The following is a 26,131-nucleotide window of genomic DNA, read 5'->3' as shown; positions in this document are numbered from 1 at the left end:
TACTTAGTTCTCAATAAAAGGTTTACCTTCCATGTAGTTGAGCCGACTAGCAAAACTGCCATCAACCAATCGGACTGACAGAACACTTTTGGTGAGAAAATGTAAAAAAAATTCAGGTGATTAATTTATTAAAAGTGGTCTGTCATTCTATCTCTAAATCTCATTTTCTTTGAAAGACACATTCTTATTGGGAAAAATGCATTTGTATTAATATGCTAGATACTTATAATTGATTTTTTTTATCTAAATAAACTTATTTTCTATAGAAGGTTTTTAAATGTCTTCTCTATTACAAAAACATATATGGTTACAGCAACTGAATATTTTATTTATCTTTGAAGGTAGGAAACATCAGGCTGGGCACGGCCAAAACAACAAACAAAAAATTCAAGTATGGAAACCAAACCAACTTTCCTTTTGTGAAAATCCAAAAAAAAATACAGGCCTCTCATTTGTCTCCCTAACCTAAACAGGAGAATAGGTTTTAAAAGCCTTAGGCTTCCTACCAAAACAGCTACCAGATCAATCAACAAAAGAGTCTATTTACAATATTTACAATATTTAGAAAAATAACTAATCTAGTTCTTCTAGATACAGGAACTTCATCACACACAGTACATAACTCTGCACGAAGTAGGCGGAGCTACACTGGTCCTAATTTACAGGGAGTTTCATTCAACCGATGGCCAGCCTCCACCTGGAACTTTCATAAGGAAAAAAAGAAGAGAGAGAGAGAAAATTAACAATGCCACCATCAGGAGTGAAAACAATAAACAAAATTATGACCTGGGTCTTAACACCCCCGATTTAAAATCAAGCATTTCTATCTCTGACGAAATGCTCAACCTAAATTCCTACATGGCATAGCGCATCTGACACAATATTATCAGCCCTTCTACGATCATATGATGATAAATATCAAGGTTAAAATCTTGCAGCAATATGGACCAATGCATGAGGCCCTGATTGTTATTGCGCATGGGAGACAGGAAATGTTGCAGTGCTAAAAGTAATGCTAAGGTTTCCTTTTCATTTGTGCTGCAATTCTTTTGATGTGTATTGAATTTCTTTGAAAAGCAGCACACTGGGTGAGCAACCTCCTGGAGAAGTGCAGCACCTGCACCATAAGAACTTGCATCCACCTCTAGCTTGAAAGCACAAGCAAAATCAGCAGCAGCCACCACTGGAGCACTGCATAGCTGAGCTTTGGCTGAGTCAAATGACTCCTGACATCCAGAAGTCCACACAAAAGTGTCGGCAGGACTTGACAAATCAGCTAAAGGAACAACCAACAAAGCCCAACTTGCAGAAAGCAGGATAGTAGCCACACATACCCAGAAACCGAAGGCCAGGGTTCAAGCCATTTTGGATTTTCCTGTACCAAATGGCACACTTGCTCTTGACCTACTTGTTTTCCTAGACAGTTGACCACAGCTTTGCCAGACTCACATTTTACACGATTTAAAGTCAAACATGCACTCTCTAACCTGGTGAAGAATTCCTGCAAAGTGTCCATGTGCTCTGACCACGTTGATGAATAAACTACAATATTATCTGAGTATACTTTGCAGTTGCTGACACCAGAGAGTACTCTATTCATCAGCCTTAGGACATTGGCTGCAGCATTTCATAACCCATATGGCGTTACAGAATACTGTAAGAAGTGGTCCGGTGTCACAAAAGCAGAAAAAATAAACATTGCCACCATCAGGTGTGGAGGAGCGAAATCAATACACAAAATCGTGACCTGGGTCATAATACAGCATAGAAGATATTTTATTATTACTCTTTTATTCAAGTAGAATAACTGTATTCTTGTGCTAACAATGACAAGCTTATATTATCTTGTCTTATCGTAATATCATGTGAATTGTATATCAGTGATTGCATCACGTCTCAGTAATTATATTGCTTCAAAATTGACACACTGTGCTTAAATTTTCTTTTATGAACTAAAGCAAACACTTTAGACAGACTAAATGAAAATACACACTCAGTGGTTAGCGCTAACCTTATAGTGTCTTCTTATAAACTGCATCAGTTCTTGTAAACAGTGTTTTCAGTTGTGTGAACAGGAAGACTAAACCACTAAATCTTCAAAACAGACCCCGATGACTCTGTAGCTTTCACATGAAGGCAGTTATGGACAGTAAATTAAAACCATGTATGTTTATGCAAAAATATATTTAACAGACAAACAACTGAGAAATAATGATAAAGAAGTTTTGTTTTCCACATCCCTATTCAATTTCAAATCTTAGCGTCCTGTTGCTCTTGTACAGTTCTATGCGTTCCAGGAGTTATAGGCTTTATTGTAGTAAATCCAGCCAGTGCACAGGTTGGTACCTTCATGTACGTCATGATTCAGTAGTTAGAACCGTTCTTACCAGCTATAGCATGAAGTAATTGTTTTCTGAATGACATTATCCATGTCTTGCATTGTTGTGGAAGAGTCTTGGCCCACCTTTCTTTGCAACATTGCTTCACTTCATTCAGGTTTGTGAGAATTTCTTTATGCATAGCTTATCTAAATGATCCAGCTAATCCAAACTAGAGTGCGTTTTTGTGTCATTATCAACTACCATGGCAGTTTAGGGTTTTTGAAGTGATGTATTCAGCATCCACCACACACTTAACATTTTATCAAATGTTCAGTAATATATATATATATATATATATATATATATATATATATATATGGGAGACCACTGACATCAAGACAAGACTCCTTACTATGCATGGAGGGTTCACTTTAAGTCCAGCACCCTGAGACTTTATGCTAAGCGGAAGGAAGGAGGCTACAGAGTAGTGAGTGTCAAAACCTCTATCCAGGATGAAACGACCAAGATCCATGAGTACATAAAGAAAACAGCCACAACTGGTGCACTTAGTGAATACCTCAGGCAACAAAAACCCAAGAAGGGGAGCACGAAGAGATCATTGAAGGGAGTGGCGGTTTTTGATATGGGCGACATGGACTGTTTCCCAGGGCGGCATCGTGGTGGGGGTGGCATCATGGTCATTGGCAAAAAAAAAAGTTGCTCGCACACACCCATGCTGCCCCAACATCATGCCAGAGCATTTTTGTGATTGCATGGGCGCCGATTGGTTTTCTATTGCCCATTTCCGGGGGTTAAGAGCACCTTCCTTTTGCAAGGTGCATCTGCTCCTTCCCTCACAGGGAGGAGAGGGATGGGGCAACACAGGGCGGGACACACTAGATGACGCAGACTGGGACATGTTTAAGCGCAGCTCTGATGACTTACACATGTTTACTGAAGCGGTTGTGGGATTTATCAGGAAACTGGCGGATGACACAGTGGAAAGACCTATCATCCGAATGTTTCACAACCAGAAGCCATGGGTGGATAAAAACATCCGCGATGCTCTTAGATCGCGCACCACTGCCTACAAAGAAGGGCTCATCTCCAGTAATATGGTCCAATACATTGTGCGTTTCTTTTTACTGTAAATTTCTATGTTAAAATCTGTAAATTTTGTAGTAATGAGTAAATCTGTAAATCTTATTGCCAGTTCTTACTGTCATTTAATCGTCGGGCATTGCACAGCAATAAGCATTTTACTTGGCTTTTATCTGGCTGAATAAACTTATACTATGATGAGGTATCTGTCGGAGTAGTTATTTTGTGTCATAATTTAATCAAAATTACACATGACGGTCTACTAATCGGTCTTCAACCAAGATTATATTTGTCATTTTTATAAATATGATCACTAAAATGTTTTTAATATGTCATAAATGACATTATGGTTAATTTATATTTTATTTAATTATCTATTATAAAAGATTGTCCATATTTACTTTGACACATATTAAGTAGCTTAAATCTACCAAAAGTATATTCTTTATATTGAACTACTGCTATGATGACTCCGACTCTCCATCTTTCAGATTTGTAGATTTGTGTCAGTCTTACTGACACTGAGATGAGTCATAAACACAATAGTAATGTTATCCTTTATTAGTTCTTTCTCCTTTCTCATACAGTTATGTGAACAAAGAAACTCATCCTTTTCTGCCCTCTGCTGTCACTCAGCTTGCGATACAGCTACACGGGCCAAACATGTCCTTCCTCATAATTGCCATAATTGTAAAAAAAAAAAGACTGTAAAAATATCACCTGGTCTGATTGATCTCGTGGTCAAATTTTTGCATGCAGCAAACAGCATGAAGCATGGATCCATCCTGTCTTGTCGGAATTATTTTCTTTGCCTTTTAGCTTCAAGTGAGTTCTGTCTAAGCGCCACAGCCAACCTGAGAACTTATACCCTCTATGTCTATCCCCCATCTTCTGGTGGATGCCTTCAATATGATAACATGCCATGTTATCATCCTGGTCCGGGGCACGGTGCAGGTGAGATGGACTGACATGCAAGGCATCTACAATCACACCTCTCCAGCTTAAAACCTGTGCTCTGCTTGTGTTGTTGTTCGTGGTGATGTGTAGGGCTGGCAGCGGGAGAACTGCAGCCGTTGAATGTAGTGTTACAGCAATCGTTTAATTATTGTAAGAATAAATGATGCTGCATAGCATGAACAAACAAAACCAACTGGTGTAAAATTTAATTAATTAAAATATAATCGCTGACACGGGAGCGGCGAGTCCGGCAACCTGGCCGTTTCGTCTTTGAAAGCATTGCAAACGAGCAGAACTTAAAGTAAAGAATCGATCTCACCAGGCTAGTATCGATCCGATACTGATGCCGACTTGGCATCGATACAATCGATATTTGGGTCGATCCGCCCACCACTACAATCGCTTCCACTTTGGTATAAGCACCCATTCTTTCTAAAATGTTTGTAGAAACAGTCTGCATGCCTAGGTCCTTGGAACTGATTGGAACACCTGAATTCAATGACAGGTGAATAGTTTTGGCCGTATAGTCCCTCTGTCACACTGCATCTCTGCTTCGGTTCAAATGGAGATTTACAGGTAATTTTAGCTATAGCCACAGCAGCAGTAGCGCTTAAAACAAAAAGCATTGCAGTATAACTTCTTAGTCTATAATAACCCGCTGCCTTTAAAATAAGCCCTGTTGGTGTTAAGCTGAAGCTCATATGGGAAAACAATTGTCTGAAATGCTCTCAATAGATATTCTATTTTTTGTAACAAAAAAGAAAAAAAGTTAATAACTTCTTCCTTTTCAAAGATACGGTTTTGTGATTTAACATTTAGATTGAAAGTCTGCTTGCCTGTATTTGAAAACAATTATTAAAACCAACATTTAAATATGTATTTCTATTATGTTTAATTAACAAAGATTTATGTAATCTAAATACATAACTGGGTCACATGGTCATGTCTGAAATAATAATAAGACTTAGATTTACAATCAGTAGCACTGCAACACAGCCAAAAGAAACAGTATAAGGTGGACATTGTAATGCATCCAAAAAACAATAAAACTTGAAAAAATTCAAGTTTTCAAAAAGCTTCAGATTTATGTCTTAACTTTTTCTGTATTCAGATGCATTTTTCTGCTGTCAATGACCTGGAAAACAAACAAAAATGTGATGTTGTTTGTCGGTTTACAAACTGACAAATAGGAGAAGAACATGACAAACTATATGTATCAGCTACATACACTTTAATACTAAAGCAGTATGTAGACAGATACACTGTAATTACTAAGCACACAGACACAGAATATCACCTGTATCACAACAAAACAACGAATCAGCTTACTTAAACATGGCTATTATAGTTTCTGTGGTTATGTGCTTTCAGTTTCCTTTTAATGTAGAATGAAGTTCCTGCCACACAATGTTTCTCACTCATCTCAAAATGATCTGTACTAAAATTGCAATATAAGTAGTTCACCACAGTGAGTGCATTTAAAAATGCCAGCATGTCTATTCTTGTATAAGTAACACTCATGTTTGAACAGAGATATAACATCGTCGGTTCACTTTATTACCCTCAGGACATCTTAAAAAATAGATGCGATAGATGTGAAATACGTAATAGTGAGTCCAGTGACTGGAATTATTAATGAAAAAATATATTATCCATCCATATAACATATTTCACATATTTTGTGCTTCTGTCAGCGAACGACACAAAATAACTTAATGCAAATAAGTTACTCCTTTGGTTTGACTGTGACAGCAGCATATGTAACACTGTCTGAATCAGCTACGTTTGCTCTCTGATGTTCTGTAACAATATAAAAATACATTTCACCTCTTAATTAAACACAAGAAGCAATAAATCCTTTGATTAATGGTAAGATGGAGCTAAGACATTATTATTATGGATATTAAAGGCTTTATACACACACAGTGGTGTAAAAACCTGTTTGTCCCTTTCCTGATTTCCTCTTTTTGTCAGACAGCATCTCATCAGAATCAGGTCAGGACTTGTACTAGGCCACTCCAGAGTCTCCATTTTGTTTTTCTTGAGCCATTCAGAGAGGACTTACTCATTTATTTTGGATCATTATCCTGCTGCAGAATCTTCAAGTGGGCTTAAGCTTGAGGTCATGAACAGCTAGATGTACATTCTCCTTCAGGATGTTTTGGTAGACACCAGAATTAATTAACTAAATTTATCACAGCAAGTCTTCCAGGTCCTAAGACAGCAAAACAGCCCCAGGCCATCACACAGCCACCACCATATTTTACTGCTGTTATTATGTGCCTTTTCTGAAATATTGTGTTACTTTTATACCAGGCGTAATGGGACACACACTTTCTAAAAAGTTCAACTTTTGTCTTGCCAGTCCAAAGAGTATTTTCCAGAGTCCAAAAGTTCTGGCAAAATTGAGAGAAGACTTTAAGTTTCTTTTGCTCAGCAGTGCTTTTCATCTTGGACATTTTTGGCCAGTCTTATTTCTTATGGTGGAGTCATGAACAGTGACTGTAACTGAGGCAAGTGAGGCCTGCACGTTTTTGCCATTATAATGGCTCTCATTGTGGTTTGGTGGAGTCCCACAGATTTAGATGTGGCTTAAGCTTTTGCAGTCTGATTTATGCCAGTTACTTTTTTTCTCATTTCTTTCAGAATTTTCTTGGATACATGATGGCATGGCATGAACAGGTGTGGCAGTAATTAGGCCTGTGTGTGGTTCACTTTTTCACACAGGGGGCATGTAGGTTTGAATCCCCCGCTTAATATTAAACACCTTCATTTAGAAACTGCATTTTGTGTTTAATTACATTTTCTTTGTCTAATATTTACATTTGTTTGATGATCTGAAACATTTAAGTGTGACAAACATTGTGACAAACAGGAATTCAGGATGGGGGCCAAAACTTTTTCACACCACTGTACATTATGCTACGTACATTATACTCTAATACCTACATTCATTACAATAGTATACTTATTGCTATTTTCAACCACACTATGCTATAAAACAAGATATTATGTAATAAGTGCCTGTTTTCTTGTTGTTTTTTTCTGCCATCATCACATTTATCCATGATTAGATCAGGTACCCTGACATCTTCATACACTGAAACAAATAAACATAAGACACCAATGTATACACATGGTCCAAATTCACAAACACAAACTCAGGGAGAAAAACAAAGCACCAGGGTAACGGCACAGGAAATAAACCTAGAACTGGAAACCCTGACAATGAAACCTACATACTAATAAAGATAACCATGAAGCAATTAAACATCAGATCACCTAATAATAATAAACATAATGCCAAACACAAAACGCTGGGTCAACGACCCAGCACCATGACAAAACCATTTTGAGCTCCTCTTTGGTTTACACATGATCTGAACTGATCTGATGCCATATGCAATCAAGGTAAGCCATCCCTGTGTTAGTAATGCCCAGTGTTTATCTGATAAACATAAAGGGATGTGCAGCAATGCATGTTAGAAACCGGTCCAACCGGAGTGTCTGTTTTGCAGTAACTGGTTGATACTTGTCTCAGTTTTTGTTTCCTGCTCGGCTCCAGTGACTCATTTCACTTTGACAGCGACACTTTGGATCAGTTTGGATCACTGTGTCTGAGTCTAGGGTCTTTATCTGTGGTAAGTCTTTATGTTTATTTGTTTGTTTGGTTTCTTTTTTGTTTTATTTGTTTTTCTTTTGATTTTGAGTCAGAGAACAAGTAGGAATCTGGTCTGCCACAGATCTGGTTTGCCACCTCTGGCAAACCAGATCTGTGTCATTCTTTGCGGTATGTGGGCCATGTGTAAGCACATTGTGTGGGCCAGATCTGTGCCATATTAATTTTGCTATGTGGGAGACTGCTGCTGATTCGTGCAACATAAAAACAACAAATTAGTTGAAAAAGTTTTTATATGAAAATGTCTTCAGCTGCTTTTTAAAAGAATCAATGGAGTCTGTACAGCAGACATTGGGGGTGATTAAATTCTTGGACATGTCAAAGAACAGAAACAAAATTGATTTGATTGGATTTTTTTTTTTTTTTTGTATAGTTTCTCTCGACACAAAAATGCCCCATTCATTTCCATTGAAACCACATTTTTAAATATCTCTTTAAATACTCTTGTAGTGTAAAACCATGCATTTTGTAATGTCAGCATTTTTTAAAAGAAAAGTAGTGATATTTTACATTTTTTCTGTTTTCCATCAGATTCAACCATTTTGCCATTGTAGGCTAATGCATGAAATTCTTGCCTTTTTGCCACTTATATTCTGGAGCCGTGTGATCACCAGGGCGTGATTTATATGGATATGTGTGTGTGAAACTATTTTTAGATCAACATCTGATTCATCAATGAGCACATTTATTATGCAAACTGCACCAACACAGAAAACTTCATCAAAAGATAAACACAACAGAACATATGAAATATGTATACATTTGAATCTGAAACATCCAGGCTTTGAATATGTGATGTACAGTGGGGCAAAAAAGTATTTAGTCAGCCACCGATTGTGCAAGTTCCCCCACTTAAAATGATGACAGAGGTCAGTAATTTGCACCAGAGGTACACTTCAACTGTGAGAGACAGAATGTGAAAAAAAAAATCCATGAATTCACATGGTAGGATTTGTAAAGAATTTATTCGTAAATCAGGGTGGAAAATAAGTATTTGGTCACCTCAAACAAGGAAAATCCCTGGCTCTCACAGACCTGTAACGTCTTCTGTAAGAAGCTTTTCTGTCCCCCACTCGTTACCTGTATGAATGGCACCTGTTTGACCTCATCATCTGTATAAAAGACACCTGTCCACAGCCTCAACCAGTCAGACTCCAAACTCCGCCATGGCCAAGACCAAAGAGCTTTCGAAGGACACCAGGAAAAGAATTGTAGACCTGCACCAGACTGGGAAGAGTGAATCTACAATAGGCAAGCAGCTTGGTGTGAAAAAATCAACTGTGGGAGCAATCATCAGAAAATGGAAGACATACAAGACCACTGATAATCTCCCTCGATCTGGGGCTCCATGCAAGATCTCATCCCGTGGGGTCAAAATGATCATGAGAACGGTGAGCAAAGATCCCAGAACCACACGGGGGGACCTGGTGAATGACCTGCAGAGAGCTGGGACCAAAGTAACAAAGGTCACCATCAGTAACACACTACAACGGCAGGGAATCAAATCCAGCAGTGCCAGACGTGTTCCGCTGCTGAAGCCAGTGCATGTCCAGGCCCGTCTGAAGTTTGCCAGAGAGCACATGGATGATACAGCAGAGGATTGGGAGAATGTCATGTGGTCAGATGAAACCAAAGTAGAACTTTTTGGTATAAACTCAACTCGTCGTGTTTGGAGGAAGAAGAATACTGAGTTGCATCCCAAGAACACCATACCTACTGTGAAGCATGGGGGTGGAAACATCATGCTATGGGGCTGTTTTTCTGCCAAGGGGACAGGACGACTGATCCGTGTTAAGGACAGAATGAATGGGGCCAAGTATCGTGAGATTTTGAGCCAAAACCTCCTTCCATCAGTGAGAACTTTGAAGATGAAACGAGGCTGGGTCTTCCAACATGACAATGATCCAAAACACACCGCCCGGGCAACAAAGGAGTGGCTCCGTAAGAAGCATTTGAAAGTCCTGGAGTGGCCTAGCCAGTCTCCAGACCTCAACCCCATAGAAAATCTGTGGTGGGAGTTGAAAGTCCATGTTGCTCGGTGACAGCCCCAAAACATCACTGCTCTTGAGAAGATCTGCATGGAGGAATGGGCCAAAATACCAGCTACTGTGTGTGCAAACCTGGTAAAGACCTATAGTAAACGTTTGACCTCTGTTATTGCCAACAAAGGTTATGTTACAAAGTATTGAGTTGTATTTTTGTTATTGACCAAATACTTATTTTCCACCCTGATTTATGAATAAATTCTTTACAAATCCTACCATGTGAATTCATGGATTTTTTTTTTTCACATTCTGTCTCTCACAGTTGAAGTGTACCTCTGGTGCAAATTACTGACCTCTGTCATCATTTTAAGTGGGGGAACTTGCACAATCGGTGGCTGACTAAATACTTTTTTGCCCCACTGTATGTCCGTGTTTGGGAGAAAGAGATAAATGGATCTCTTCATGCGTAAGCAGAGTATCTTTATCATCCATCAGTTACAGTTAGTGACAGCTAGATATGATTCATTTTTTGGTGATCTTCTACAATTACTTAAAAATCTATCTTAACTGCCTCTCTCCTTGCTGTTTCCTGTTGTTCTTAATATGAGGCCTATAATAGTCTATGACACATCCTGAGTAAATCCTGTTCTGCACAATTTTCAGTCTTGCTAAACAATCTAATAACCTATGACACAGTTTATAACTCAAAGGTGGCCTTTAATATACTGACCTGTTATTAAATGCATAAAACAAAATACACGGCAAATAAGCGCTAGAAAATATATTTTCCCAATAGTGTGTGTGTGTGTGTTGGTGGGGGTTGGGGGAATTGGGCGTGTATGAGAGAGCATGTATGTAAATCTGTAAATATGCACTGATCATTTAATGGGGTGAAAAAGATCATCTTAGCGGGATGTGTTTGATGTATGTTTGAAGAGGTGCTTAAGCAAAAACATGGCCTCTTATTCAAAAAGAAAAATTGTTATTAGTGTGTATATGTACCTGGCTTGTCCACTGAATGAGGCAAAACCAGACAGCACGTGTAGAAAGAAATATTCCAGTGTTTCTCTTTAAAAACCACACACCAGTATTTAAAATTGCCAGTTATGCCGTGAGAGAGCTGAAGCTCTTTCACTCAGAAGAGAGAAACATTTTAAAGACCCAATGCAAATATACCATGTAACAATTTTTTACACCCTTATCATTTCATTTGATGAAATGGGTCATCCAATTACTGAAGTGCTGCTCTTAAATACACACACCAAGAAAACCGTATGCACTATACACAGTGAGTCATATTTGACACCTTTTACGGACATAATGTCCTTGTTCACAACTCCTAAACAAGGAATTCACAGCATGTAGGATGTTGAAGCACATTCATCATGTTAAAACACAGCTTTGACTTAAATGAACAAATGAATCAAATTGAAAGTTTAACAAAATTCCAACCCGTCCTCACTTTATGAAAAGAACTGGCCTTTGATATCAGGAACTATAAGGTCAACATGCATCATTATTTAACAGAGGGTTGGGTTGAGAGTGCACATAGTTTTATTACAACCTACTTTCTTTGAGCTATGGTGACAGTTTTGAGCAGTTCGACAGGTATGTAGACTTTTACCATAGAAAGCTAAACTGTAATCTTTTCCTTCTGTATTTATTTAGATTACTTAGCCTCAGTTTTCTAGTAGGTGCTTATAATACATAAAATCACATTGATCCCATTAGCATTAACAGTTAACAGAGGCACAAAGAGTGCTGTAAGCATCAAGAAGTGAAAGTAACATAAATATTATTTCTGGATACTTGTACATTCATAAATATTTAAAATGTGTACTTTTAATTACATGCTGTTATTAGTTATCACGGAGTCGTGGCTTCATCCGCTGATTCCCGACGCTGCAGTTGAGTTAGCAGGCCGCACGCTACACCGGCATGACAGAAACAGCAACTCAGGTAAAAGCAGAGGAGGGGGGCTATGTGTTTACGTGCATAACGAATGGTGTTGTAACAGCAGGATCATTCACACACACTGTTCTCCTGATTTGGAGGTTCTAGCAGTCTTATATCCCGAGGGAGTTTACAGTAGTTATTGTGATAGCTGTTTATATACCACCGGATGCTAACGTGGGCATGGCTCTCAGCCTCTTGCTCAACACCATAAATAAACAACAGCTTGCCCACCCCAATGGGGTTTTTATTGTCGCCGGCGACTTCAACAAAGCGTGCCTAAAGACTGTGCTTCCCAAATTTGTCCAGTTTGTGGACTTTGCTACGAGAGGAGAAAACACTTTGGACCATGTCTATTCAAACATCAGGCATGCCTTCAGAGCGACACCCCTCCCCCATCTGGCTGGATCTGACCACCTCTGCATGTCTCTCACCCCCACCTACACCCCCCTGCTGAGAAAAACAAAGCCCCAGACAAAGATAATAAAAACCTGGCCTGAAGGAGCCCTCTCTCAACTGCAGGACTGCTTCTCAACAACTGTATGGGATTTATTCTCCAGCCTCAACCTCCAGGAGTACACGGACACTGTAATCTCGTACATCAGGAACTGTGTTGACAATGTCACCGTCAACAAAAGGGTCAGGGTGTTTCCAAATCAAAAACCCTGGATGAATAGCGAAGTGCAATCCCTCCTAAAAAACCGTAACACCGCCTTCAAGTCAGGGGACAGGGCTGCGTATAGGGCGGCCAGGGAAGACCTGAGTAGAGGCATCAAGAAAGCCAAGGCTGCCTATAGGAGGAGGATTGAAGATCACTTTGCTGTCGACAACGACCCCAGAAAAATGTGGCAGGGGATCAATCACATTGCCAACTACAGAAGAAATAACCAGGCGATATCTAGGACTGATGCCTCGCTGGCTGAGGATCTAAACCGTTTCTTCGCCCGCTTTGAGACGACCAGGCCCTCAGCTGTTACACCACTTCCACCCGCCTCTAGCACCGCCACACTAACATTTGGAGAGCATCAAGTGAGGCGTGTTCTAAGGTCAGTGAATCCCAGGAAGGCGGCAGGTCCTGATGGAATACATGGAAAGGTTCTCAGAGCATGTGCTGACGAACTGACCGGAGTCTTCACTAAAATCTTCAACCTTTCCTTGTCATTAAACACCGTCCCACCCTGCCTCAAAACCTCAACCATCATCCCCATCGCTAAGAAGTCGGCTGTGGACAGCCCAAATGACTACAGGCCTGTTGCACTTACGCCTGTAGTGATGAAGTGCTTTGAGAGACTGGTCTGTCAGCACATCGGGGCCGGTCTGCCTTCCACTCTGGACCCCCACCAATTTGCCTACAGGACAAATCGATCCACCGAGGACGCCATCACCATAGCGCTCCACACTGCGCTGAGTCACCTGGAGCACCGAGGAAACTATGTGAGAATGCTCTTCCTGGACTTCAGCTCAGCATTCAATCACATCATCCCGGAGATCCTGGTCCAGAAACTGTCTAACCTGGGACTCTCCACCTCCATCTGTCTCTGGATCAAGGACTTCCTGACAAATAGACCACAGTCTGTCAGACTCGGCCCCCACCTGTCCAGCACCATCACACTCAGTACCGGGTCTCCACAAGGATGTGTTCTGAGTCCCCTCTTGTTTACGCTCTACACATCCGACTGCTCCCCTACCCATCTCTCAAACACCATCATAAAGTTCGCGGATGACACCACAGTGGTTGGACTCATCTCAAGGGGGGATGAGTCGGACTACAGAGATGAGGTTAACAGATTGACTGAGTGGTGTTCAGCTAACAACCTCCAACTGAACACCACGAAAACTAAAGAACTTATTTTGGACTTCAGGAAGGGCAGAGCAGACCCGGCCCCACTCTACATTCACGGGAACTGTGTGGAGAGGGTACACTCCATGAGGTTTCTGGGCGTGCAGATCTCTGTTGATCTCTCCTGGACTGCAAATACCACGGTGGTGGTAAAAAAGGCCCAGCAGCGTCTCCATTTTTTGAGAGTGCTCAGGAGGAACAACCTGGAGGAGAGGCTGCTGGTGACATTCTATAGAGCCACCATAGAGAGCATCCTAACGTACGGCATAACAACATGGTATGCAGGGTGCTCAGTTGCAGACAGGAAAGGTCTGCAGAGGGTCATCAACACAGCCCAGAAGATCACTGGCTGCCCTCTGCCCAGCCTGGAGGCCATTGCGAACTCCCGATACCTCAGCAGAGCTGGCAATATCATTAAGGACTACTCTCACCCCAGTAATCAACTGTCTGAACTATTACCGTCAGGCCGACGGTACAGGTCACATAAAACCAGGACAAACAGATTCAGGGACAGCTTCTTTCCCAGAGCTATCACCATAGTAAATAAGCACAAAACAATTAAACCTGCTTAACTATACTTGCCATTGTCACTATACTATGCTGCTATTCATACTATCATTATATTATGCTACTATCCTGTATATATTGTACTTATTTATTGTCTGAGTACTACAGTTGTTTTACTGTACTTTTTATATTTTACATTTATATTTATTTTGCATTTTGCACCAAGGGAGTGGCACTCCAATTTTGTTGTACTTTGTACAATGACAATAAAGGCTATTCTATTCTATTCTATTCTATTCTATTCTATTCTAGTTGCTACTTTGAGAGTTTACAATTTGAAATAAAATCTATCAGCTATTCTATTCTATCAGCATTTTATAGACAGTAAGATTATTAATTGCAAACAGGACAAAAGAAACCATGACCTATGCATTGACACAGCTTATTGGTTGAGGAGGACCTCATGGATATAATGAACTCAATGTTACTTGTGTCTCTTGTCTCTCTACTTTCATCGCTCTATTATTTTGATTTATTTATAAGCAGTTACTGGTAAGAGTAGATGTTGGAATCAGACAATGAAAATGGGACAGAAAAAAATCACCAATGTTTTATCACTGATTATCAACAAAAACTTACTTTTGTGCTAAATTTCACAGACTTAGATGTAGAACTTTTGTTGTCATTGTATAGTTGCTTGCACCATTAAAATATGTAACAAGACCACAAGGTGTGAAAATAAAAGACAATATACAAAAGAGTCAAAGGAGCTTGCAAAGAAAAGTGTCTGGACTTCTTTACGTTGCTTGAAGACATTTCACCTCTCATCCGGGAAGCTTCTTCAGTTCTAAGGTCAAATGGTGGGGAGTCCCAGATTTAAACCTAGTGGGAGTATCCCCCCACGGAGGGACAAAAGGACCCCCTGATGATCCTCTAATCGCCTGAGCCAAGGTGTGAAACTGGGTGTGGGTCCCAATCAGCCAGAGTTTCGGGTGAGTTCATTGTGAAACCTGGCCCCACCTTATCATGCGAATTCCTGAGGTCAGATGGTCCAGGATGTGAGTGGGCGTTAAGGCGTCTGGGAAGGGATCTCAAAACTGGATTATAGATGGCAGAGAGTTGGTGTCGTAAAAGATGATCGCTCACAGTGGACATAGATGGCTTCTTTCACTCCTCTTTCAAACCATCTGTCCTCTCTGTCCAAAATGTGAACGTTGGCATCCTCGAAAGAGTGTCCTTTATCCTTAAGATGCAGATGGACAGCTGAGTCTTGTCCTGTGGGGGTGGCTCTTCTGTGTTGTGCCATGCGCTTGTGAAGTGGCTGTTTGGTCTCTCCAGTGTAGAGGTCTGGGCATTCCTCGCTGCACTGTACAGCATACACCCAGTAGCGGTTTTAGATACGGGCGACACGGGCGGTTGCCCGGGGCGGCATCGTGGTGGGGGGCGGCATCATCGGCAAAAAAAAAAAAAAAAAAAAAAGAATTGCTGGTACTCATGCTGCCCCGACGTCATGCCAGCGCATACTGGGGATGGCATAGGCACTGAACGGTTTTCTATCGCCCATTTGCTGGGAGTAAGGGCGCCCTCCGTTTGTGAGGTGCGCCTGCTGCTTGCGGCACAGGGAGGAAAGGGCGGGGTGGTGGGGGCTTCACTGACCAGCTGGAGCAGCGTCTAATAACCAACTCGCAAAATAAAACAAAATAATAACAAACCAACAAACACGAAAACAGGAGACATTATGATACAGACTTATAATTTGCACCAATGTTTTTCCTCGGTGCGCCTGCTCGCTGCTGAAGTCAAAGTAAACTTTATTGTCATCTCCGCTACATATAGTCCAGTATATACAGAGACGAGATGATGAGGCTCCAGTTACAGCAGTGCAAGTAAACAAACAATAAATATAAGAAGCGTAAGAAAATAAATATACACTTTAGGACTCGGGGTAAAGGGATCAATAACAATTTAAAATTTATATTTTATATTTTGATGATTTAAAGTCTCACACACAACCCGGTGAAAGTGGAGGGAGACCTGCTGCTTCCAAATAGAGCACATTTCATTCATAATGTTGTAAATTCAAGCCCATTATGTATTCATGATTTGAATCCTGGGTTCAAAGCCATCAGGTCTTCAGTTTAGAAAAAAGAGAAAAGAAGAGGAGGAGAAACGAGCAAAAGATACAGGTAAGCAGATGTGTGATTGGATAATGGCAGGTCATCCTGAAACAATCAGAATCAGAATACTTTATGATCCCTAAGGAAATTATGTGCGTTACAGTTGCTCCAAGAAGAAATGGTAAAAATAGTAACAGTAACAGACTAAACTCCAAACAATACATTAAGTTACAGATTTTAATATGAATTAGTCATTGTCAATTGTTGATTTGTCCTGTTCTCATTGTATGACGTATTATGATGGCTGTTTGGTAGCCGTTTGCATACAATGCATACTCTCTCTGTCTTCATATCTGTGTGTGTGTGTGTTTCTCTGGTGAAATTCAGTATGGTTCCGACAAAAGTTCTATGTTAATGTACAATCCTCTGTGTGTGTGTGTGTGTGGTGGTGGTGATGGTGGTGTGTGTGTGTGGGGGGGAGGGAGTCTTTGCCCAGGGCGCCAAACAGGCTAGGACCGCCACTGCATACACCACATTGTTAAGTCTGTGTTTTGGCGTTTTGTCTTTCGGGTGAACCAGTTTTTGTCTGAGCGTGTTGCTGGGTCTGAAATGCACCGGGATGTCATGCTTGGAGAAAACTCTCCTGAGTTTTTCTGATACACCGGCTACATAGGGGATGACAATGTTGTTGCGTCTGTCCTTCTTATCCTCCCTCGCTGGTGTCTGATCTTTTCTGTGCCTCTTTGCTGACTTTAAGAACGCCCATTTAGGATAGCCGCACGTTTTGAGTGCTTCCTTTACATGTGTGTGTTCCTTCTTTTCTCCTTCAGGCTTAGAGGGAACATGTTCTGCCCGGTGGTGTAGGGTCCTAATTACTCCAAGTTTGTGTTCCAGAGGGTGATGGGAGTCAAAGAGGAGGTACTGGTCCGTGTGTGTGGGCTTCCGGTAAACTTCGATGTTGAGGTTGCCATTCTCTTCAATGTGCACAGCGCAGTCCAGGAAAGGCAAACAGTCGTCCTTTGTGTCTTCCCTGGTGAACTTGATGTTTTTATCCACAGTGTTAATGTGCGCAGTGAAGGATTCCACTTCTTGTGTCTTGATTTTGACCCAGGTGTCGTCTACATATCTGTACCAGTGGCTGGGTACTCTTCCTTTGAAAGAGCCAAGAGCCTTCCTTTCCACTTCCTCCATGTAAAGGTTGGCTACAATAGGTGACACGGGGGAGCCCATGGCACAGCCATGTTTTTGTCGCCTTAACGCCCACTCACATCCTGGGCCATCTGACCTCAGGAATTCGCATGATAAGGTGGGGCCAGGTTTCACAATGAACTCACCCAAAACTCTGGTTGATTGGGACCCACACCCAGTTTCACACCTTGGCTCAGGCGATTAGAGGATCATCAGGGGGTCCTTTTGTCCCTCTGTGGGGGGATACTCCCACTGGGTTTATATCTGGGACTCTCCACCATTTGACCTTAGAACTGAAGAAGCTTCTCGGATGAGAGGTGTGTACGTCTTCAAGCAACGTAAAGAAGTCCAGACGCTTTTCTTTGCAAGCTCCTTCCACTACGATGACCTGGATGACTGAGAACCTTCACAGACAATATACAAAAGAAGAAAAAAGAAATACATAAACACTATGTACACTCAAATATAATAAATAATAAATAAATAAGGGTGGAAGGGCTATGAAAATTGCACATCTGCTAAAATATTGCACAAAGGAGAAAAAAAGGGAGACCTTTGATTTAGTAAAGTGTGCTTTTGTTTATTATTTTGCTTGTAGTATAATGACTTCGTAAAGATGAGTAACTGGGCTGTGTCCAGATGACATGGTAGCTCTCATCAAGAGCTAAGAAGAAAAAGTCAACAATTCCCAGTTTGTCTTTCAATTGAATGTCCAGATTTCCTGCAATGTCCTTGATCTCTGTTGTTACTGTTACTCCTGGAAAGGAGCGCATTTCTAAATGATTACAAATAAATTTAACGTAATTAAATACTTTTTTCAAATGTGATATTACCATGACAGTCTACAAATCAGTCTTTCACCGTTTCATTTTTTTCTATCAGAGAATGGCTTAATATAAAAAGGTGTGTATTGCTATGCCCCCCCCCCCCCTTTTTTTTTGTTGCAGACATCTAGAATGAGACCTATAAAGAATAAACATCTCTTGGTTTTGCATCATGTTGTTGTCGTCCTCCTTTTTCTAACACAAACTTGTGGTCGTAAGTTGCATTAAATTACATAGCTTGCTCAGACTGATCTTCACAATTACAAAACTGCTGAACTGTATGTGTCCCTAAATTTGTTAGGTCAGCATAAGATGATTGGTCCAACTAAGCCAGTAGTGGCCATGACTGGTGATGACATCATTTTGCCATGCCACCTGGAACCTGCTGTGGATGCTGTTGACCTGACTGTGGATTGGTCCAGAACTGACCTCAAACCTAGATCTGTCTATGTGAGGCGAGAGGGTGTGGAGCTTCTGACTGAGCATAATTCATTGTACACAGGAAGAACATCACTCTCTGTCAACAAACTGCAGTTTGGAGACGTTTCACTGAAACTCTCCACAGTGCAACTCTCTGATGCAGGAACATACAAATGCCTTGTACCTAAATTTAATGCAGAAATTGTGGTGACGCTTGCTGTAGGTAAGTTTCATTTAATTTAGATTAATTTCTTCACTTTGCAATTTAGATGTGAAGAAAGACTCGGCTAGATATTGAGGGTCAAAGGGCACTCAGAATGACAAGAGGGATAAAGGAACACTTGGGTCAGCTACAATAGAAAGTGGATCATTCACAGAGACATATGAGTTTTATTCTGGGTAACCAAAATAGCTCTTACTTTGGCTAGAAAATACTTCCTGGACAGATATTTGGACTGAGCATATTGACATAACATGACAAGGGAATGACTACAGAGTCATTGGCATTCTGGTTTTCTGGCCATTAGGGCACACAACCCGACCAGTGTAGCACATGGAGCAGCTGGGTTATTAAGCTGTACAACTGGACAAATAAGAGAGATACATAATAAAAAACAAAAGTACTTAGAATCACAGGGGATTTGAGCACCCACTAAATGAGCTTTTTGCCAACCGAGGGGTATCTGGCCCCATGAGAAAAACACTTCAGCCAAGGAGGCCCTTTTACCAAGATGAACCAGAGGAAAGCTGATTTGACAAAGAACAACTTGGATAGGTACAAGTTAATTTCAGTCTATATACAGGAACTTTGAAAAGAGAAAATGGAATAAATAAGTAAGATTATTAGAATTTTGACCAGTTAGATTGGCACAGTTGATGTCACATAGCATTGTGCCTCTCTATAAGCTTAAAAGGACAATTTGAGTTAAGGTCAATAAGAGAGACATTTGGGCGAACTGTAACTATTTTAAGGATCTTTTTTTAAGATATATATTTTGGCAACTACATTTCAATATTTTGTCTTTCATTCTTTTCTTTGCAGGTTCAGTTTCCTCACCAGTCATAGAACTCACCAATGTCAAAAATAAAATGGTGTTAGAGTGTAAATCTAATGGCTGGTATCTGGAGCCTCAGATGTTGTGGGTGTACAGTGAGGGAAAACCCATTTCTGTTGAACCTACAAAGAATGTCAGAGGTTCTGATGGCCTCTATACTGTCAGCAGTAAAGTGACTGTGGAGAAAGGACAGAGCTACAGCTTCACCTGCAAAGTTCAACAGAAGAATATCAGTCAAATCAAAGAGGCACACATCCATGTTTCAGGTAGAAATGCCTTTTTTATATCACTCACATTCATTTTCAGTTACAGAACATAGAATCTAGAACATTTTGTCTCCTTATATTTACAGGTGATCTCTTTATGGTCCAGTCTAATACTGCTGTTCACATTATCATCAACTTGGCTGTCTGTTTAATAAGCTTTGGGACAGTAGTAATCCTAATATGGAAATGTGGACAAAAGAAAACCAGTAAGTTCAAACTACATTGTACTTTTTACCCCAATGTCAAATTATCATCAGACCTTTTTAATGTCTTGTTTTAGTGTAACTGCCTTTAAAATTAAGGGCTAAGAAGTACAAACGTGATTCAAATAAAAATGACACAAACACATAAACAGGTATGTTAAAGGCGCTCGAGGGAAAACAGTGGATGGAGATTGCAGAAATTACAGCGATTTACTAGCAAAATTGGAGGCTCTCAGCAACTTTACTTTTATAAAGGAATATAACCCTGTGTCCTGTGTTGTAAAGAGATGTGTTAAGACATACAGAGTTGGTCTCATCAGTGCAGACTGACTGAGTCAATATCTTGACTCTCTGTCTGCATTTATAAACTAAGTGTTAATTATTGGCAAGTGGTTGCCCGTCTGTCGGAGAGTAACTGGACTTCAAGTCAGACTGTGATTATTTTTTGGCAGTTTGCATCCCATTAGCAACCTGTGCAATTGCCTTGTGATCAAAAGTGGAGTATAGAACACCCTCAACCTCTAGAAGACCAACTGGTTGCCACAACCACCTGCTGAATGTGTAGAAATTCCACACGACGAAGTTGCCTTGCTATTGTTTTCCTCTAGTGTGACTGAGACATTTTGGGGGCAAAGGTAAAAATATCTGAGGAAATCACCCACTGTAAATTATAGTTATAGCAACAATATAAATTAAAACTTTGTGCTTTATCCTTGTTATAGGAATTGTGACCAAAATGTCATGTTCTGACTCGTTTACTCATATAAACAAAGCAGTGCAAGAAAATTAAATGTGAAAATTAGATATGCATGAATGTGTGTGATTTTGAATAAAATTGGCCAAACCTCTCTGACTCACACGTAGCAGTTTCAGTACGTCTAATGTTATTTTAAATATCCTTCATTAGTGATTTCTATTTTCACTGAATTTTGAAATACATCTGAAAGTCAGTCCTTCTCAAGAGAAAACTTTTGTTCTAGACTCTACATTGTTGTAGGGTGGTAACACTGGTAATAGTGTCAGTCTCTATAGTAATGCTTCAAACTGTTTATTTCCATTTATATTTGATTACTGGTATAGTAAATTAATACTGTCAACACATGTGAACACATAAAAATGACTAATATGTTGTCCCTATTTTCCAAATAATTTTCTCCTGCAATTTTATTCACACAGAAATCAGCATACACGATGAGGATGAAAATGAACTACATCAAACAGAGATGGAGGAAAAATTACAGAGAGAACGTGAGGAAAAGAAAAGACTTGAAGAGGAGTTGCAGAACAATGAGGAAGACTTAAAACATGTCAGACAAACCATTGAAAAACTGATGGAGCAGAAGACATGTCTGAAGAAGCAGAGAGAAAAACTCAACACACTACTGCAGGAGGACAAGACAGGGATGAAAGAGATCACGAAAAAAGAGACAGAAAGCCCGTTCTTTGACAAAGAGAAAAAAATGCATAAGCTTGTAGATAAAAAATCTGACCTGGAAAAGAGAACAGAAGTACATGATGAACTGTTAAAGATGACAGAAAAGCTAATGGAGGAAACAGAGAACATTATAATCAAAATGACAGAAAGAAAGGGAAAGCTAGAAAAAGACAAGGAACAAATTATTAAACACTTGAGAGAGAAACAAAAAAATGAAAGAGATGTAGAAAAAACTGTCAGAGAAACAAGCGAGAAACATTGAACAGGTGTGTAAGTTTTTCTTTAATATATTTCTTGCTAAAGTCACATGTACAAACTGTCGTGTTGTGTCTTCAGTTGTGACCCTAACCCGTTTTTTTGCTTTTCTTCCTCAGCGCAGGACAGAGTAACACGACAAATAAAACATAGATTTTGCTGTTTTTTTCTCTTGCTGTCATTTTGCAATGTGATGCCTAATGTTTCTTTATTTGTTTGCTTTAAATTTATACTATATACATTTAAACAGGAAATGCAGTTTGACTGTATTTTATCATAAAATGTATAAACATTTTTGTGATCCTTTAAATCTTTTGAAAGTAAGAATTACACAGTGAAAGCAAGAAGAAAATATGCTCTCTGTATTGTCATGAGACCTGGGGTAGAAAAAGATTAAAGTCCCCCATGGCCACCTCCACATCACAGCTAAGAGATGTTAAAATTTCTTAATAGTCAGACTTATGTTAGTAAAAGTGATCTAAAGTTCTAAAACAGAGCTTTCATCTATTTCCTAATAATTAAGCATTTTATTCTTAATCAAGATAAATAAAATACAAATGTAATCAATATATTAATGACAAACATAGTTTGACTAATGGAAATAACTGTTTAGTTCTGTGGTGAAATGTGTGAGTGCTCATGAGCAGATTCAACCGTGGCAGTTTTGTGCAGGATGGGGGTGAAAGTGACAGCCTGGGGCCAATTATATTAGAAAATGTCTGACTACAAAATGTATGTGTAATGTTGGACCCGAGAAACATACGCTGGAGCGAATATGATGACAGCAGAACTTTTATTCGAAACTGTGGTTTGTTTACTGGGACACAGACACTCCCGCTCTCTCTCTGCTGTCACGTCCGCTCCCCTCCTCCGACTGTCACTGCCAACATATAAAGAGACACAATCACTGTCAGATCCCAGCACACCTGTTCACCCCGCCCCTGCGCCGCCCCGGGAGCTCACTGCGTCACCCCTCCTTTGCAGCTGGCCAGAGACCACACCCACACCACAGTGTGATTCAATAAAATAAGTTATTAAAATAAAGAAGAAGAAAAAAAATGTTAATTAACAGATTTTAAAAAGGTGAAAGAAAGTATCCCTCTGTATTAGTGATGGGTCGGTCGCGAACAAAATGGCTCTTAGAGCCAGCTCTTTGACGTGAACGACGCGAGCCGGCTCCTTATCGCGAGCCGTGGGGTTTTTTTTCCTTTCTCTCAGCCTCTCTCTCGCACTTTTTTTCAGCTTCACTCAGCATGCGGGCCTTGTGCTTTACGCTGCGAAGAGGGGGGAGGGGCGGTAGTTACACTCAGTAGCACAGGAACAGAGCAGGAGGGAGAGACAGAGAAAGAGCCAGGGACTACAACCTCACATTAGAAAGGTATAGTAATCATCCACAACTATTTTCAGTTGCAGATGATAAAGGATTCAGAAACTTTATTCATGCAGGTCCATATGACAGGGAATATGCATCTTCTTTTTGTTTTCATATTTTAATTTATATTTAATTGTGTTGTGGTTTGCAGTGTTTTGTGTTGTTTCACTTTAAATTTGTAAAAGGAAAAAGCTGAAAATTTTAATAGTTAAAAGTTGAAATGTGAATAGTTGATTTTTGTATTATATGATTTATTTATTACATTTTATGTGGAGTGGAAAAATAAAAGTATATTTACGGTGGTCCCTACAGACAAAGCACGTACAAACTCCAAAACACGTTGAAACACATACAAACTCCAAAACACGTACAAACTCAGAAGTGCTCCAGGATGCTAGGGGCAGTGTTGAGCTTTTGTTACCTAGTGGCTACACAAGCCAGCAAGTACCAACAACCGGATTTGGTGTGTGGTAATAACAGGTAAATGGAATTTTTTTTAAATTATTTGACTATATATGAATGCTTGTGTATAAATACATAAACAATACACACATGCTTTCAATTGTGTAATTTAAGTGATCTAGGTAGCTCTGTTTTGGAAGTTCAGTTCATGCTAGAAATGTGTTTTGGAGTTTGTACGTGTTTTGTCTCTAGGGGCCACCGCATATATTTATATATAAATAAAACAACTTTTTTTTGTACATTAGTAATTCCTTTTGTGCATAATTTTATATTATTGTTAATAATAAATAAATTAAAGCAACAAAACAACCTGAAGAGCCGGTTCGGAGCCAAAAGAGCCGGAAATTTCATCACTAATGTGTGAGAGTGTGTGTGTTTGTGGGTGTGTTTGTGTGACCTCCTGCTCACCAAAGGGTCATAAAGGCAGGAAGTTTACTAAGCAACAAAACAGAACCCTCACATAGATGTCCCGATAATAAAACACTACAGCCTCCCCCACCAACAGACTGGCTGGGGAGGGAGTCAGAAACAAAGTAATGTCTTTGATCATACAGTTTGAACCGCAACTTACAAATTTAAGTAACACAATGAAAACATTTAACAATTCGACTCCAACAGGCAGTTTATGCAATGTAATCATTTGCCTTCACTGGTTTCTGAGTTTGCTGACTTAGGATTAGTGTACCACAGCCAACTTTCAGAACCTCAATATTATGCACGTTCCCCTTGTTTCTAATGAAGTCAAAATTTAGTTTTCGCTCCTTTGATTTCAAAGGAAAACTCATTGCTTCTGCTACAGCTAGTTCACTGCTGTGCTTGTGTATTAAGCAAAAAAAATAAAGCTTATTTATCCCAATTTTATTATTTCATAAGTTGACCATTTATTCATTTAAAAGTAATAAGTATTATACAAGTTAATTATTTGATATGGTCTCCTTAAATGATATCAGTTGTGTAACAAAACAAAACAAAAAAAATCAAGGAAAATAAATGAGCTCCTCTTTGCTTCATCCAGTTTGGAGAGCACGAATGCTTGATCCTGCGGCAATATGTTCATGCTCCCCTTGTTTTGTATCACGGTCTTCTGCAGCGTGGGTCTGCTCAGGTGCTCCAGTGGAAGGGTTTTTAGTATCTCAACAAATTCTGTTAAGCTGCCATTAACAAGGTCCACCGTGTGCCTTGTTAAGTAGCCAGGCATTTGAAAGGCTGTCTACCACCACAAGGGACTTGGGAATTACTATTACCTCTAACTTGAATCCCCTGTCCAGGTTGGCAAAATCAAAGCCTCTTACCTTGTGCAAGACCTTTAAGCCTCCACAGACAAGGTACTATAGTCAAAGTGTTTCTTGATCATATGCCAAGAGCTTTTCAGCTGGTGCATCTTGAAGGGTGCCATGTTCAACCTAGAAAAAGGTATTCTCAGGCCTTCCAAGGCTTTTAGATCCACCACCTCTCCGTCGTAGTCAAACTCAGCTGTCAGTAGTCTCCTGGGGTCCTAAACGATTGTCACCTGCAGCAGAATGAAAATGTTAGGGTCCAGGAGTAAATCTTCAACACTTTGCGATCTCACGAAAGCATCCGCCAATCCCTTCATGTTTTCCACACCGACAACCTCCATGGCTGTTGTGTTCTGGAAAGAACAGAAAGTGTAATCAGGCAAGTAAAAAAAAAAGTGAAATAAGGCAATTAAAAAAAACTGTCAAACTAGGAAACGCAAAAACAGTGTAATTAGGTAAGTAATAAAACATTAAAATTAAGTAAGTAAAGAATAGGAAATTGCAATTTGCAACAGTTAGGGATATGCAAAAATATTACCTGTACTGTAAATACAGTCTTTCAACCCAGCAGAGAAAAAAAGTTGTGTGTGTTATCCGAGATGATGTTGTTAGAAATCCAGAGACGCTGCTCCTGTGAGTTTCAGGGCCCGAATGATTGAGCTGAGCACTCCTCCCCTTATATAGGGTCTGTTTGGTAAGTGTAAGAAATAACTTTTTAAAAAACGTGTTTGCACAACGATCCAGCAAAGAATAGCACAGGTCCACCATCTTAAATAGTGCTTCTGGCCCACGGGCGGGAGCCCGTAATGAGCACCGCCCTGGCAGACAGGAGAGAGAGAGAGAGACAGTGTTGGGAAGGTTACTTTTAAAATGTATTTCAGTACAGATTACATGGCCCAAAATGTATTTTGTAA

General features: G+C 40.0%; 2 protein-coding genes across 4 annotated transcripts in view; both read left to right on the top strand.

Annotated features, from left to right (window-relative positions):
• The window catches only part of LOC146523042 (butyrophilin subfamily 3 member A2-like), a 107,818-nt gene extending 85,464 nt beyond the window's left edge, over positions 1-22,354 (top strand). The window contains exon 7 of the mRNA XM_085154657.1: positions 22,226-22,354. The gene's annotated coding sequence lies outside the window, so the exon portion shown is untranslated. The remainder of the gene's footprint in view (positions 1-22,225) is intronic.
• Positions 7,878-22,334, top strand: LOC146523043 (butyrophilin subfamily 3 member A2-like). Of its 3 annotated transcripts, none has more exons than XM_085154662.1 (7): positions 7,878-8,020; positions 18,596-18,686; positions 18,774-19,115; positions 19,935-20,213; positions 20,300-20,419; positions 21,593-22,117; positions 22,231-22,306. In XM_085154662.1, exons 2-6 carry the CDS (start codon positions 18,605-18,607, stop codon positions 22,111-22,113), a joined length of 1,344 nt encoding a protein of 447 aa, XP_085010788.1. In that variant the 5' UTR covers positions 7,878-8,020; positions 18,596-18,604; the 3' UTR covers positions 22,114-22,117; positions 22,231-22,306. The 3 variants fall into 3 exon arrangements, with proteins under 3 accessions (XP_085010788.1, XP_085010786.1, XP_085010787.1); XM_085154661.1 differs by having other exon boundaries at positions 7,879-8,020; positions 22,226-22,334; XM_085154660.1 differs by lacking the exon at positions 22,231-22,306 and having other exon boundaries at positions 21,593-22,228.
• Positions 22,355-26,131: the final 3,777 nt, after the last annotated feature.

Source organism: Neolamprologus multifasciatus, chromosome 3, assembly GCF_963576455.1.
Source record: "Neolamprologus multifasciatus chromosome 3, fNeoMul1.2, whole genome shotgun sequence".
Taxonomy (NCBI): domain Eukaryota; kingdom Metazoa; phylum Chordata; class Actinopteri; order Cichliformes; family Cichlidae; genus Neolamprologus; species Neolamprologus multifasciatus.
The sequence above is the reverse complement of the archived record's forward strand: the minus strand, read 5'-3'. Positions and strand labels throughout refer to the sequence as shown.

Coding starts and splice junctions, on each gene's coding strand:
- LOC146523043 (XM_085154661.1), top strand. CDS start 18,605: ATGAGACCTATAAAGAATAAACATCTCTTGGTTTTGCATCATGTTGTT. Junction 18,687..18,773: donor TCTAACACAAACTTGTGGTC/GTAAGTTGCATT, acceptor TAAATTTGTTAG/GTCAGCATAAGATGATTGGT. Junction 20,420..21,592: donor ATGTGGACAAAAGAAAACCA/GTAAGTTCAAAC, acceptor TTATTCACACAG/AAATCAGCATACACGATGAG.